The sequence below is a fragment of the Carlito syrichta genome, unplaced genomic scaffold, assembly GCF_000164805.1.
Source record: "Carlito syrichta isolate Samal-C Ts95f unplaced genomic scaffold, Tarsius_syrichta-2.0.1 Scaffold302431, whole genome shotgun sequence".
In the NCBI taxonomy this organism is placed as follows: Eukaryota; Metazoa; Chordata; class Mammalia; order Primates; family Tarsiidae; genus Carlito; species Carlito syrichta.
Genome location: NW_007246527.1, coordinates 693,350 through 709,469, shown reverse-complemented (window position 1 = coordinate 709,469; position 16,120 = coordinate 693,350). Strand labels below are relative to the sequence as shown.

Here is a 16,120-nt window from a genome sequence, read left to right as displayed (position 1 = left end):
CCCACTATGCCTGGTAACTCCAAATCTAAAGCTTCTATGGCTAATATTTAATAAACTTTCCATTTTCTGCCAAGATGGAAAAATGATATCATCTGATGTCAGAGGAGACGAGTATCGGGAGTTCTAAATATTTATCACAGAGAATTTCAACCAATTCTGCTATTTTTTTTAGTCCTTTCTTTCATTGCTTCTTTCAAAGGTTGTTAAATGAGCCCCCTAAGAAGTTCCAAAGCTAAAATGAGTTTCTCATTGGCACTGAGTTTTCTTAGCTAAATTAGTTATCACTGATCAATTTGCTATCTACCACCCAAAAATTTATTAACATCTTCCAACAGTTGCTAAGTCCTCTTCCATTCTCTCTGACTTTGTTTTACGCTTTTCATATTCCTTTAATTGTTATTTTAGTGAGGTCTGAGAAATGCAAAAGGTTTGCAAAAATGCAGAGATAAATACTTGTGTTGTATCTACCATGTTTAGCCGGAAAGTCCCCCTTTGATTTTTCAAAATAAGATAAATATTATAACATAGTATATCTAACTAACAATGTAAAAATAATCTGACAGAAAAAAATCCTTGGAATTACAAAAAAAAAATCTCTGAATAAGAGAATATAAAGAGCCCACATTTGTACATTCCATGATTTACATGACTAAGCTTTTTTTAAAAAAGAACAGAATTTAAAATAGTATAAACTTTTACCTGTAAGATTCCAGAAGATCCACAATTTCAGTCTGCCCAAAGTGTTTAGCCCAATCTAAAGCCATCCTGCCAAAATTCAAAAATATCAAATTAAGACAGAAAAATGATATTCTCAAAAATATAAAACGAGTTTGCAACCAGCCTGGGCAACATAACAAGAATCCATCTCTTTAAAAACTTTTTTTTTTTTTGAGTTGGAGTCTCACTGTGTCACCCAGACTGGAGTGCAGTGGCTGCTCCCGCAGCCTTGACCTGCTGAGCTCCGATGATACTTCCGCCTCAGCCTTCCAAGTAGCTGGAACTACAGGCGCACGCCACCACGCCCAGCTCATTTTTTGGTTTATTGTAGAGATGAGGTCTCACCAAGTTGCCCAGGCAGGTCTCAAACCCGTGGGCTCAGGCAATTCACTCACCTCAGCCTCCCAAGGCGTGGGATTACAGGCTGAGCCACCGAGCCCAGCTTAAAAACATTTTTTAAGAAAAAATAAAACAAAATAAATTATAATCTTAAAATTATGAAACTACTTACTCAAAATTATATATTCACCCATTAAGGTAGAGGTATATGAACAATTATTTACACAATGACTTTAATATAAAGACAAACATAAGAAATCAAAAAAGATGTATAGCTATATAAACATATATAAAGAAAAGATGCAGTTTTAAATTACCAGCCATTTGATGCTCTACTATGGACATTGGCTCCCATACTAATTAACTGCTCTACTTGACTTGCAAAACCTCGTCCTGCAGCAACCATTAGAGCTGTGGCACTGGTCTCACTATGTCTGTAATCAACTAAAAACAGGAAAAGATAAACAATGCTTAAATTTCCAAACTACTTACTATTTCAGTTCTTTTTAAAAATTTAACTGGTAGAATTGAGTGTCCAGAGAATTAACCTGGGACTTGCTCCTTCACTTTAACTATATAACCCTTAATTCAGATCATCCAAGGAAATCTGTAATTGATATGCCCTAGTGTAAACAGGATGGATACAGACTGTTAGTTGAAAGGCAGAAGGTAACGTTGCTGTTAAACTGTTTCAAGCTCACCTATATAATTACAACAGAAAAGGAAAGCTACTAACTTGCAGAACCCCTAAGTAAATCTTCCTAAATCTAGATTTTGCCTTATTCACCAAACAACATGATAATTAAAAAATTAGAAAGTTAACTTTTATCAGTAACTAGTAATGCATGCTTTACTAGTAATGCAAGTTTTAAATGCAAAGTTCAAGGCAATGTTTTTGTTGTACTTTTGTTTTGCTTTTAATCCCCCATCAATCCAGGCTATTATTTTCCAAGAAGCTTAATGGGAACAATACTGGCAGAAAGTTTACTTCCCATAAAACTCCTACATGAGAAAAACAGAGTTCTATTGAAGTTTCTTCCTAGCATATATATCTAAAGCAATTCAATATAATTGCTCAGCACTAATTTGCTTAAATTACAAATTGGTAATTTCAGAAAGAATTAACTGTTAAAAAAAACCCAGTTGTAAAACCTGAGATAATTTACAAAAGGAAAAATTTAATTTTACATATACAGTATGTCCCAATTATCCTCTACTTAATAACACTCTAAAACATAGTAGTCATCATCAATACAACTTGGTTTTTTTTTTTTAAAGTGGGGAGGGGACTTACAAAAGAATTACATCAGACTTTTTTAAAGCAAGTTTTAGATTCACAGCAAAACTGAGAAAATACAGACATATCCTGCATATCCCATATGCCTTTTTCCCCTACAAAGCCTCCCCCCCATTATCAACATCTCCCACCAGAGTAGAACGCTTGTTATAGTTGATGAACCTACACTGACATATCATCACCCAAAGTCTACAGTTTACATTAGGGTTCATTCTTGGTTTTTGTATATTCTATGGGTTTGGAAAAACATATAATGATGTGTATTTTTATTTTGCATTTTATTGTTTATGCACGTATTGGTTTTTGGTTTGATTTGGTATGGTTCTGCTTTGTATTTTCAAAAGCACAGATAGCCATATTATTCCTAGATTTAGATTCAGCAGGTGTGAGATGGTTAGACATTTTAAAAGAGATCCACAATTTATTATGATCTGTACTCACTGTATGAGAATTACCACTTCAATTGAATATTCAATTCATGGCCTTGGAGAATAGTACCAAACTGTATATATTTTGAGCATCAGGGTTTGAATAAATTTGAGAAATTTAAAATGTCTTTAATAATCCTCCCTTCAAGAGGCAGAGCCTAATTCCCATCTCCCTGAGTATAAAATGAAATGACTCTCTCTAATGAACAGAATAAAATGGAAGTGGTGGTGTACAACGATGGAGACTATGTCATAAAAAGTTACTACAGCTTCCTGCCTGCTCTTCTCTCTTGAATCACTTACTCTTGGAGAAGGAAGCCAGCTGCCACATCATAAGAGGATAAGGCTACCCAATGGTAAGGGCCAGATGGTAAGAACTGAGGCCTTCTGCCAACAGCAAGCAACAAACTGAGCCTCTGGCCAACAGTCATGTAAGTGAGTCTTCTTGAAAGCAGACTCTCCAGTCCCAACAAACCTTTAGACAACAGCAGCTCCTCCTAAAAGCTTTACTGCAATATCATGAGAGACCTGGAGTCAGACCACTCAGCTAAACCACTCCCAATTTCTTGACTCTCAGGAACTATTTAAGACAATAAATGTTGTAGGCTTCTACATTTTGGATTCATTTGTGATGCAGCAATAGGTAACTGTTCCAGTGAGTATGACAGAGAATGTCAAGTCTTACAAATTACTAGCTGCTTCGACATAATCACATGGGGAGAATTATGCTATTAAAAAGAAATCTATGAAACCTATAGTTTCCTGAATCACATGACATATTTTCATCTCTGTTGCCAATTAAGAGTTGAGATTTTAAAAGAAGAAAAATAAAAAGATGGAAAGTGAACAACTGAGCTACCATAACATTTTAGTTTTCCTCACATGGCTTAAGACATTAGAATACTGGACTCAGGAAAATGTATACACTATACGTAAGAGAAGAGATACCTGGGTCCATAGGATAACCATTATCAAAGTAATAATCTAGTATATACTAAAGAAATACCAGGAAGACAGTCAAGGATAATACCTACATTTTAAAATATTTCATAAATACTTTAAAACAAAAAGTATAAGAGTTTAAATCTCTTAAATCTTTCAGTAAGATTGCTAAACTCTTCAGAGTAAATTTTTTTTTAAATAATGAACAAAGAAAGAATGCCAGAAAAACTGGAGATGAACAAATATCTATACTTTCAAATACAAAGTTACTTTTTAAAATACAGATCTATTATTTTTCAAAAAATAAATAATGAGCTTTAAAAAAGTAGAGTCAAACACAACAAGAGCCAAAATACATTTACAAAAAACAAAACAAAACCAAAAAAGCCAGACAATCTTCATTTTTTTTTAAGAGGTTAGATTAGAAAGCACATAGGATTATATCTGCTTGAACAACCTCACCCAAGTATTCACATAAAGCCTCTTGTAACATACCACCTGCTTAGTCATTAACCCAGGGCCCCTCAAAATAATAAATTGAGAAAACATATTAATAATCATAAGTAACAATTATAACTTTTTTAAAGTTTGTTAAGCAGAAACAATGGGTCAAATCTCACTTTGGGACAAACATTTTAATGAATAAAGAGAATGTCTTAAAGTCAAAATAATTCAAAACAAGTACATGATAGGGGAATTAAATTAATAAAATCTCATGTTAAAAAAAAGAACCAGCCGGGCTCAGTTACTCAGCCTGTAATCCCAGTGCTTTGGGAGGCTGAGGTGAGTGGATTGCCTGAGCCTGCAGGTTCGAGACCCGCCTGGGCAACTTGGCGAAACCTCATCTCTACAATAAATCAAATATTAGCCAGACATGGTAGCACGCACCTGTAGTTCCAACTATGTGGAAGGCTGAGGCGGAAGGATTGCCGGAGCCCAGCAGGTCGAGGCTGCAGTGTCACTCCAGTCTGGGTGACAGAGTGAGACTTCAACTCAAAAAAAAAAAACCAAACTAGGAGTTTCTAAGACAATATGAATCAGTAGGCCAATGGGACTGTCTGAATTAAAATAAGAGTAGAGGTTTTTAGGCTAATAGACCTAACTCTATCTTAAGATGGTCACTAAGAAATGATTAACACTCAGAACTGCACATCACAGTTGTTAAAAGAGATAAAACAGAACATATGTAGAAAAGGCAGACCAGAGCAGGAGAGGATGAAAGATTATGTTATAGTAAAGAAGAATAGTTAAAGTAACAAGTGTAGCCAGTCAAAAAAACTTAAAAGAAAAAGAGTAACTATTTCATATACCCGAAAATCTGTCAGGTACAAATACATACTAGATCACTCCAGAAGCAGAAAAAGGCAGAAGCTAGGTAGATTTCACTTCAACATGTTAGAAAATCAACTACTAAAACAGTCCAAATTCTAAAGAATGTCTACAAAAAAGGTAGTGAGTTTCCTGTCACTAAACATGTTCAGATTATCATTTGCTAAAGATGCTCAAAAGTAATATTATTCAACAAATATTTTTCAGCACTTACTATGAACCTTTGGATACAGAGACAAGATAAGTCTCAGGGATACAGAGACAAGATAAGTAACAGACAAGGTTTCTGCCCTCATGTAGTTTACATTCTAGTAGATGAGACCGGTAGTGAAAAATAAAAATGTCAGGTAATGAAAGTACAATAAAACAGGGTAAGAGAAATGGTGAGAAAAGGGTACAGCTTTAGAAAGGTTATCAGAAAGGCCTCTCTGAGAAGGCAACATGTAAGCAAAGACCACAATAAAGTAAGCACTGGGCCATGTGATTATCTGTGGGGAGTTTTCTAGACATAGGAAACAATAAAACAAAGTCCCAAAGATGGGAAAGTGTTGGCATACCTGAAGAATATCAAGGAGATAACGTGCCAAAAGCACAGTGAATAAGGAGCAGAGTAACAAAACATGAGATCAAAAAGGCAGCCAGAGACCCAAACATGAAGAGGAGTTTGATTTTTATCGAGTGTCATTGGAAGCCAGAGAGAGTTGAGAACAAGCAAGTGGCACCATCCAATATCCTTTTGGAAAGGATCGATCTATCTATGGAAAACAGACTGCCGTAACATAAAAACAGAAGCATTTAGTGGGCTGCTGCAATGGTCCAGGAGAGAAATGTTAGGTTGGACAAGGATGGCAGCAGTAAGGAAAGTAAAATGTGAGCATATTCAGGATTTATTTTAGAAAGCCGACAGGATTTGCTCATGAATTATATGTGGAGCATGAAAGCAAAGTCAAGGATGACTTTCCATAGTTTTGCTGTCTTAGCAATGTGGTGAATGCTAGTGACCATTTACCGAAAAGGAAAACACTAAAAAAAAGCAGGTTGAGAGGAGGGTAGGTGTGGAGGGGATCATAAGTTGCAAGGGACATATTCAATTTTATTCACCTAACAGAAATTCAACTGGAAATATCAAGTGATCAGGTATACTTTAGTCAATGGGAAGTTAAAACTGGAGATGCAAAATTAGGGGTCATTTAAAATAGATATTTAAAGCCATGACCAGATGAGATCTGTAAATGTAAATACACTTTAAAATGTAAATGTAAATACACTTAAAAATCTGAAGGATTGAATGCTAGAACATTTTATATTTACAGGTTTAAAAAAAGAGAGGGGGCCAAGCCCAGTGGCTCAGCCTGTAATCCCAGCACTTTGAAAGGTTGAGGTGAGTGAATTGCCTGAGCCCATGGGTTCGAGACCAGCCCAGGCAACTTGGCAAGACCTCTTCTCTACAATAAATTTTTTTAAAAATTAGCTGGGCAAGGTAGCACGCACCTGTAGTTCCAGATACTTGGAAGGCTAAGACAGAAGGATCACCAGAGCCCACCAGGTTCATGCTGGGGTGGCCATGAGTGTGCCATTGCACTACAGCCTGGGTGACAGAGTATGACTCCAACTCCAAAAAAAAAGGAAAAGAGAGAGAGAGAGAGAAAGATCTTGCCAAGAAAACCAGGACATTTGCGCCAAGGAAATGAGAAGAAAATTAGCCAAGTATGAAATACCAGAAGTTGATTGAAGAAAATGTTTCAGGAAGAGAGTGATCAGTAATAATTACATCCATAATAATGCTGAAGGGCTTAGGTGAGAGGATAAACTACTTGACATCTAAATCCTTTCCAAGGAGGGGAAAACCAGGGTATGCACACAACATATACATATAAAAGTATTCTGCACATAATTGTCAAGTAGTCACAGACCTCATAAAACTACAATGAAGATACTAGGTTAAAAATCCCCGATTTAACACAGTATTTATTTATTCTACTATGCTATGCTAATAAGAAGATCTTGATTTGCGCATTTGGAATAAAATAAGTACTCCAATAACAAATTATATTATAATTTGGAACAAAATAAGTACTCCAAGAACAAATTAATGGTTGAGAACAAAAAAATGAGTGCAAAACAGTTTGAGTTAAACTACACTTCTATTATAAATAACTGCAAGAGTAATAAAAAAAATTTAAATAAACTTACCACTAACATTTTCAGTTAAAATAAGATGAAAGACCTGGGCAAAGGCATCAACATCTTTATGGAGCCATATGTCAGAAAGACAAGCATCCATTTCTTTTATTAACCATGGTTCAAGGCAATTTACATCTTTTTCTGTCTGCAAAAAAAACTAAATTACCTAAAAGTTTAACAAATATGCAAAGAACATAAAATAGACACAATAGCACAAGGACTACTAACCCTGTGATACTATAGCAAAGGCTTTGACATAAACAGTTCTCATTTCATCACAAACAGTATCACTCACAGTACAATACCTTGTTCTTACATTCATCTTCTATCTGAGAATGAGTTTGTCAACAAAGGATTATGATCCAGTCATCATCTTAAATGGGTCTCTGATAGGACATTGCTAAATGTACCTATACACCAATGGTTCTCTTTCTCAACAGTCCATCTGAGGAAGCATCAACTGGAGATTTTTTAACACTGATGCCAGGTCCCACCTCAGAGCAAGTACATCAGAATCTGGGGTGGTGAGGACACCAAATGCTAAAGGGCTTTAAAAGCTCCTTGGGTAACAAAAGGTGCAGCCAGGTTTAAGAACCACTATTATAAAAGGCCCAAACAAGTCCTCCCTATACTAAATAAACAATTTGTAAACATTCTTTAAAAATGTTTTTAACAACTCATGTACAGTTCATTTGGATATATTAGAACTTTAAAAACTGGTAGAAAACTGTAAGCATATCTGCATTATAGATCTATCTACTCACGCTCAAAAAACAGTTAAATTATTTTTTTAGAGAACTAAAAGTTTCTCTGAAAAATCTATAGTCTCAGATAAACTAAGAACAACACCCTTCAAGTACACAGTAAGAAATTATAATCTCATAAAATGTTCTTTAACCTACACAATTTTTACTCAAAATATCAGTGGGAAACTGGAAGTCTTACCAACTGACTGAAGACAACATCACCACCATCATCCAATAAATCATACTCTTCAGTTACACTTGGAACAGTTCTCTGCCTCTGAGATTCAGGACTGAAAGTATTTTCTTGAGCTGAGTACCATTCTGTAAGTGTGGTTTGTTGTTTCTCTTCTAAATTGATTATCAAAAAAAGAAGCAGCTGATAAATTATTTTTTTTGAAATGTATTCTTTTGTTGAAACAAATTAAGGGAAACCAATTATCAGTTAAAAGTTACCTTACTCTACAGTTACTTTTAAAAAATATATGAAGAACATTCAATCAAATATGTTATGCTGAACCATTAAGGCACAAGTAAGTGCTTAAAAACTTCATCTATTCACTTATTAGTAAGATGTTTACTTCTAAGTAAGTCCAGACCTGAGAGAAGAGTATTTTTATCCATGCTATAAATATTGTTTCAGTCAATGACTAATATTCATATGGCACTTCATAGAAAAACTTTGTTGAACTTCTACCATCATACTAGTTGTTCGAGATAGAATTGTATACAATTTTCATCTTCAAAAGTTTCAAGATCTATCAGTTTTACAATTTACATATCAGTGATTCAGCAATCGCCAATAAAATCAGCATTGCTAATTATATTTTAGTGGAGAATCCAGAATAAACAAAGGTATCAAAGTTTGAAACCAAGTCTTCTATGATGAATGCAGTTAAAAAAAAAATTCTAAACCCAAACTCAAAAGCTGAGATACAGTACCAGTCAATATCAAAGATGCGTTAACAGGCAAATAATGCTAAATTCAAATAAAGCTAAATTCAATAATGCTAAATACAGATGAAATCCTATAATATGAGTTATTTCATGCTACTCTTATCACCCCCTTCCATCCACTTTCCACTCTCTCCCTGAGACATGCTGTGGGCAGCCACCATATACTCTTCGGCTTCCTTCAAATAGTGGTTGACTTTCTGGATACAGACACTTCCTCAACTCTGGCATCCACTTGCAGTTCCTCTCCACAGATTATAACTTCTGGACATAAACCAGAGTGCAAAGGTACTGTGGGAACAATACTCTAATATTATGTTATAAAATTACACCAGAAAAATAAAACACTCTCAAGCATCCTTGTACCTTCATAATACAAGGCTAGAGTATTCCAAAGTCACCATCAATAGTAATCTCTTCTATATTTCTTAGATTAAAAAACTTACCTTGCTGTTTCTCCTTTTTGTACTTTAACATTTCTTTGTTTGTATATCCAGTAGTTCTTAAAATGTCTTCCAGAAACATTTCTTTGACTTCAAATGGTCTTCCCTGTACTAAGTAACACAACTTTCTTAAAAATAGGCAATTTGCATCTTACAGAAAATTCACATAAAAATGTGAGATTTCCAAGTTATAAATCTGAGTGTCATATCCAAAAACAATTTCATAGTTCAAGTGACTCTTAGGATATTGTCCCTTAAATATAAATTTGATTTATAGACAACTATCTGTAATAAACTTCTTTTTATTTTAAACAAGTGATTCATTTGTTTGTTTTTATTTTTCCAGTGTTTACTATCTGCTTATCATATGTCTAGCATCATTCTAGGCACCAGGAAAACAAATGGTAAGCAGAAGTAAAGCTACCTCCTGCACCCTTGAGACAAGTTAGCAGGGGAGACAGACATGAATCCAATAATCCAGAATATAAATTTTAAAAATAGAGTTGTGAAAAGTCCTATGAGAGAGATGTACAAGATACCATGACAGTATATAACAAAAGGATTTGACTGCATCAACAAAGGCATCCTCCCTGAGAAAATGAGAAATAAAGGAAGAGGATAAACAAAATAAGGCTATATGAAAAAAGCACACAATGAAGAAAAAAACAGCATGTGCGAAGTCCCTATGGTGGAAAAGAGTATGATGTTTTCAAGAAACGTAATGGTCAATTTATTTGGAAAATAGTGAGAAGGGGAAGGTGGAGAGGGATATTGTTCAAGATGAGGCAGGATAAACAGTTAAGTCTTACTAAGGGTTTAGGTTTTTATCCTGAGATAAAGGCCATTCAAAGTTTTAAACTTAAAAAAGGACTCAACCTCATCAGAATTCCAATTCAGAAAGACCAATCTTGCTACAATGTGGAAACCAGATTTAAAGGACTACAGAATAGATTTAAATCAGACCAAGAAGGAACTATTGTAATAGTTCAGTTTAAAAAGGACAATAACTTAAATGAGTTTAATAATCATGAAAACGAAAAGGAAGCAAACAGATTTCAGAGCTAGTCATGAGGTAAAATCCATAGAACTCAGCATTATATTGGATATAGGGGAATAATAAAGAAGGAACTGTCATCTATAGTTCTTGGATGTCAGGCTTTCAAATCTGGACAGATGATAATGCTGTTATCTGAGGTAAAAGGAAAGCTGAAAAGAGGAAGAGGTTGGCTGGCGGAAGTTGAGGTTTTGTTTCAGGCATGTCAAACAAGAGGTGCCAAAATTAGCAGAGGTGCAGATTCTATGGGCCTGATCACCCAAGATTATTATGAGAAGTTAAGGATTTACAGGTTTGTGACTTAGGTGACTAGGTCGATAATAATATGATTAACTAAGGCAAAACAAGAAGAGAAAGAGGCTTTGTAGAAATTATTAAGTATTCAGTTTGGGACATATTAGAAGTGAGCTGCTTATAAGATATCTAAATCTAAAGCTCTAGGAAACAATCTGAGTTGAAAATAAAGATTCAGGAGTTCTCAATATAAAAAGGAAAGTAGAAGCCAAGGGCATGAAGGAGAGCTCTCAAGGAAACTATGCATCTCCAGTACCTACTAGATTACAGCATAAAATAGGAAAAAAGAGGGAGGGGGAAAGGAAAAAAGGAAGAGGGAGTGAACAGAAAAGAGAAAAAGAAATGGATCAAGGAAATAACCCTAAAAAAAATACCAATATTTAAGCATATGTAGAAGAGAAGTCCACAGAGAAGATTGACAAAGTACAGGCTATAATGTAGAATGATACTCAGGAGGTAGTGTTGCCTAAAAATTCTGAGATCTGACCATTTCACAAAAAGAGGACCAAGCATAAGAAATACCACAGAAAATTAAGTAAGACTTATGCCTAATATTTGAATATTGGCTTGCCAATTAGATCAGTGTCAAACAACACTGGTTAAAAATTCACAAGTGAACAGACCCATATACTACAGAAACATAAATCATTTCAGCCTTTTGCAAAGTAAAATGGCAAAAGCTGTCAAAATTTAAAATTAGATACACTCTTATACTTAGCAATTTCACTTTCAGGAATCTATCCCTAGAAATAAGAGCACCAGTACAGAAGAATATGCATACAAGGATGTTCATTCCAACATCATTTTTAGTAGGGGCAGGGGTCTAGAACTAACATGAATGTCCAAGAATAAAGAAATGGTTAAATAAATCACAGCACATTCCATATCATGAAATACTAAAACAGCTGCTTAAAATAACAAACTAGGTCCAGAGTTACTGAGCTGGAGAACTGTTCATGAGAAATAAAGCTAACTACAAGTAATGTATTAAGTATGTGATCATTTCTGTAAAACCAATTTTTATAAACTTTATATATGTATATATATTTGCATATGTTAGTATGAGTATACTTTTAACATCTGTAATATCAGAAATGTAGAACACAGAACAAAAAAGGGATGGGGCAACTTGTGAACTTTTTCTCTATCTTTGTATTATTTCATTGAAGTAAACACAACTTTTGTATTTTCTGAAGAGGAATTTACAATTTTTTTAAAGGCTGGTGGCAAAAATTAGTGCTTATTAAAGGACAAGGGCAAAAATTGTGTTGGCATTTTTAGAAGGAAATATGAAGTAGGCATGGGAGTACAGACTACTTTTTCAAGGAATCTACCAACAAAGAGAAGCCCCTAAAAATAGAATTTAAGGGGCAACACAAGGTCAAAATAAAGTATATACCCTTTTAAGATTAATACAATACTGAAGAGCTGTAGATGAAAAAGGATAGGTTGAAAACACAAAAAGGTAACAGAGAAACAGACATGAATGCCTCTACTTCAGAACATTCCTCAAATTTTTTTTTTTTTTTGAGTTGAAGTCTCACTCTGTCACCCAGACTGGAGTACAGTGGCTGCTCCCAGCCACAGCAGCCTCGACCTGCTGGGTTCCAACGATCCTTCCACCTCAGCCTTCCAAGTAGCTGGAACTACAGGCGCGCGCTATCACGCCCAGCTCATTTTGATTTATTGTAGAGATGAGGTCTCGCCAAGTTGCCCAGGCGGGTCTCGAACCCGCGGGCTCAGGCAATCCACTCACCTCAGCCTCCCAAAGGCGCGAATTTACAGGCTAAGCCACCAAGCCCGGCTCTCAATTTTTGTTAGAATAAATATAATACTGCCCAAAAATGTTCTTTCACAAAATTTATAGAAGGAATCTGACAATTCAACTTACTATATATCACTGGACAACTTCCAAAATATCTTATAAAAAGATTTACATCCAAGGCAGCACTAGAAAGAATTAGTTTCAAAGTTGGGTGTTTTTGCAACAAATCTCTTAATTTTGTAAGTAAAAAATCACTAAATCGATCCCTTTCATGCACTTCATCCTGCAGTAAACAGAAATAAAACCATGGAATAGTTAAAACATTATGAATGACTAAATCTTTAAAATAATGGCACTGCTGGGTTTTACACTAATTCATATAAAATGTGGACAAGGCCAATCAATATTAGTGAAAACATTGTATTATAGAGAATTCAGAAATAATAAGACTTTAACAACCTCCAGTGAATGACTAATTTCAGTCATCCCTTGGTAGCCCCATGGGGGATTGAGTCCAAGACCTTCCCCCATATCACAATTAGTGGATACCCAAGTCCTTGATATAAAATGACATAGTATTTGCATACAACCTATGCGTATCCTTCCATATTATCTCTAAATTACTTATAATACATAATACACTGTAAATGCTAGGTAAATAGCTGTTACAATGTATTACTTAAGGAATCATGACAAGAAAAGTCTATACATATTCAGTATACACACAATTCTTCTTCAAATATTTTCAGTCTGTGGTTGTTTGAATCCATGGATGAGGATCCACAAATACAGAAGGCCATCTATACTACCCTTTTTTCCCAAAGAATATGAAGCTATACAAAGTATTATAAACTGTAAATAAGTGAAAGCCAATTTAATGTAATTTTAATACATACAAAATCTATTTAAATATGCTTCTGTTAGCATCAGAGCTTGGTCTCATATATTGGTTTGGGTAGGTTTTCAAAAGCTGCTTACTCCAAGTTCATAAAGCATAATCTAATTTTTTGCTGACACAAACTAGATGAAAGCCTAGAGTTCCTTAATAAATTCCTTAATAAGAATTCCTTAATAAAGGGATAATTCATCAACTTATTTCATCAGGAGCTTGTTAATTTAGAACCTTAACCATGAAGTTAAGTGAATATAAAGCATATCCCTATGACTGGGAAATATATATATTAAACGAGGGATCAGTGTAGGGATAAAATAACACCTTCACCATTTTTGGATAACTAAGTACATGCATCATTTTCATATATGAAAAGCACATTTTTAAAAACTATCTTTTTTATTTCCCCCAATAAAGTCTTTTATTATACCTTGAATTATATCTTTACTTAATATGAAATATGTATTTCTAATAATTACAGACAAAAATAACTTGATCATATCAGCCTGCTCACAAGAATAAATTGGTTTTCATTTTACCCTACTCCAAAAACATAATAATGTATTCAAATTTAAGTAATCTGAGTTACATATGACAAATGAAGCAATATTCTTACCACAATAACATGTGTCACAGTTGACAATGTACTATCTCCTGCCATCAGAGTACGAAGCAATACCCCATTAGTGCAAAATGTCAGAAGTGTCTTTGGAGAAACCCTTTTTAAAAAATCAAAATAAAATGCACAATTACAAATCTTTTATGTAATTAAAACATGATCACATTAAATACTGGTCTTTGTATGTACTTTTTTTTTCCTTTGTGATTTGCAGTCTCACCACCACAGCTGGGGTCAGGCGATCCTTCCACCTCAGCCTTCCAAGTTGCTAGAACTACAGGCATGCACTACCACGCCCAGCTAATTTTTTTATTTATTGTAGAGACGATTTATTGCAGCCAAGTTGCCCAGGCTGGTCTCGAACCCCTGAGCTCAGGCAATTTTCTCACCTCGGCCTCCCAAAGCGCTGGGATTACAGGCTTGAGCCACCATGCCCAGCAAAATGTACTTTAATAAATATTACTAACAAAATAGTTTATTGGTGTGTATGATTTATTAGCAAAGTTATGCGACTACCTGACAACACCCTTTTATTAATTAAGTCATGTCATTTATCAAAGAATCTAAAAAGCTTTAAACAACAACAACAAAAAAAAATACTTTTTGCTTGGAGAAAAAGTACACCACAAATGAAACCTGGCTTTTGTAGAGAATAAAGAAATAGTACTATTTGTCAAGAAGGTATGACTAGTATTACAGGTTGAATATCCCTTGTCCAAAATGCTTGGGACAAGAAGTGCTTCAGATTACTGATTTTTTTCAGATTTTCGAATACTACGGCCCAAATCTGAAAATCCAAAATCCAAAATGCTCCAATGAGCATTCCCTTTGAGTATCATGATGGTGCTCAAAAGTTTCAGATTTTTTAGCATTGTAGATTTCAGATTTTTGGATTTGGGATGCTCAACCTGTACACTACTAACAACAAATTCAGTCACTAACATTTGTGGAGTGTTTACTACAAACTTCACATCAAATCTGTGCTCAAGATGCTTTTCCTAGCCTCCTTTTATAGAAGAGGACACTGAGGCTCCAAAGAGATAAAATAACTTGCACTTGATCATAAAACTCAAGTTTGAAATAGAATCTTTATCTACGGTCCTAATTCTTCTTCAACCAATTTACTATTCAAAACCTCTCTAAATTTATATGATTTCAACATCCTTATGTAGACTTCCTTGGAGCTAAATCATCATCTGACTTTTCAACTAACACATCCTCGATTTTTAGTGGAATATAAACACTTAGTCTTGATAGGTACGTGAGGATTATCTTTACCTGCTTTCTAATCGGATCTGATAACCAATTGTTTGACCAATCCTTTCCCTTCTCTCTGCAGCAACTCTTTCAGCCACAGCAATAGCTGCTAATCTTCTTGGTTGAGTGCAAAATATACGGCAGGGTATACCATTTTTAAAACAATCATCTAAAAGGAACTGAGGAATCTGAAACAAAAGTTTTAAAATACTGTAAGATGACATGACTGCAATCTCAGAAAAATCCAAGTAAATCAACTGAAAAACCATTAGAACTAAAAATGTTCTGTAACATGTCCAAATATAAAACAATATTAAAATCAACAACTTTTATGTAACTGGTACTAATCAGCTAAAAAATATAATTTAAAAAGATCTTGTTCACAATAGAAACTAAAATTAAAATATCTAAAATCAAATTTATCCAGAAACATTTAAGGCAAACATGAAGAAGACTATAAAATCCTGCTGAAAAACATTTAAAAAACCTGAATATATAAAGAAATATGCCACATTCCTGGATAGAGATAATCAATATTGTAAAAAATGTTAATTCTCCCCAATTATTCAATAAAGTCAATGAAATAAAAATTAAAATTCCAGTGGAACTTTTTAAATAGTAAAAACTACAAAGAAAACAAAAACAGCCTATAATCCCAGGATTGCAGGTTACTTTTCTGTAAATAAAATTCAAACATGTTGGAAAGATTTAAAATCAGAACTAAAAGTCTTGCCTACCCCCATTACCATCACTAGCCTTATGTCTTCTCTCTAATAGTAACTATGAAGTTGTTTATGAATAAAATCTTTCAAAAATAGTGTTAACACAACTCAGAATATGTATGTATATGAGATGCTTTTATT

At 34.3% G+C, this 16,120-nt stretch overlaps 1 protein-coding gene across 1 annotated transcript in view; it reads right to left on the bottom strand.

Moving 5' to 3' along the window:
- YTHDC2 (YTH domain containing 2) overlaps positions 1–16,120 on the bottom strand; it is a 68,869-nt gene that overhangs the window by 36,834 nt on the left and 15,915 nt on the right. Inside the window, exons 5-12 of the mRNA XM_021711653.1 lie at positions 15,279–15,445; positions 13,998–14,100; positions 12,616–12,772; positions 9,380–9,487; positions 8,182–8,330; positions 7,246–7,381; positions 1,374–1,500; positions 700–765 (exon numbers count right to left, since the gene is read on the bottom strand). Of these exons, the coding sequence (XP_021567328.1) occupies positions 700–765; positions 1,374–1,500; positions 7,246–7,381; positions 8,182–8,330; positions 9,380–9,487; positions 12,616–12,772; positions 13,998–14,100; positions 15,279–15,445 (1,013 nt within the window). The remainder of the gene's footprint in view (positions 1–699; positions 766–1,373; positions 1,501–7,245; positions 7,382–8,181; positions 8,331–9,379; positions 9,488–12,615; positions 12,773–13,997; positions 14,101–15,278; positions 15,446–16,120) is intronic.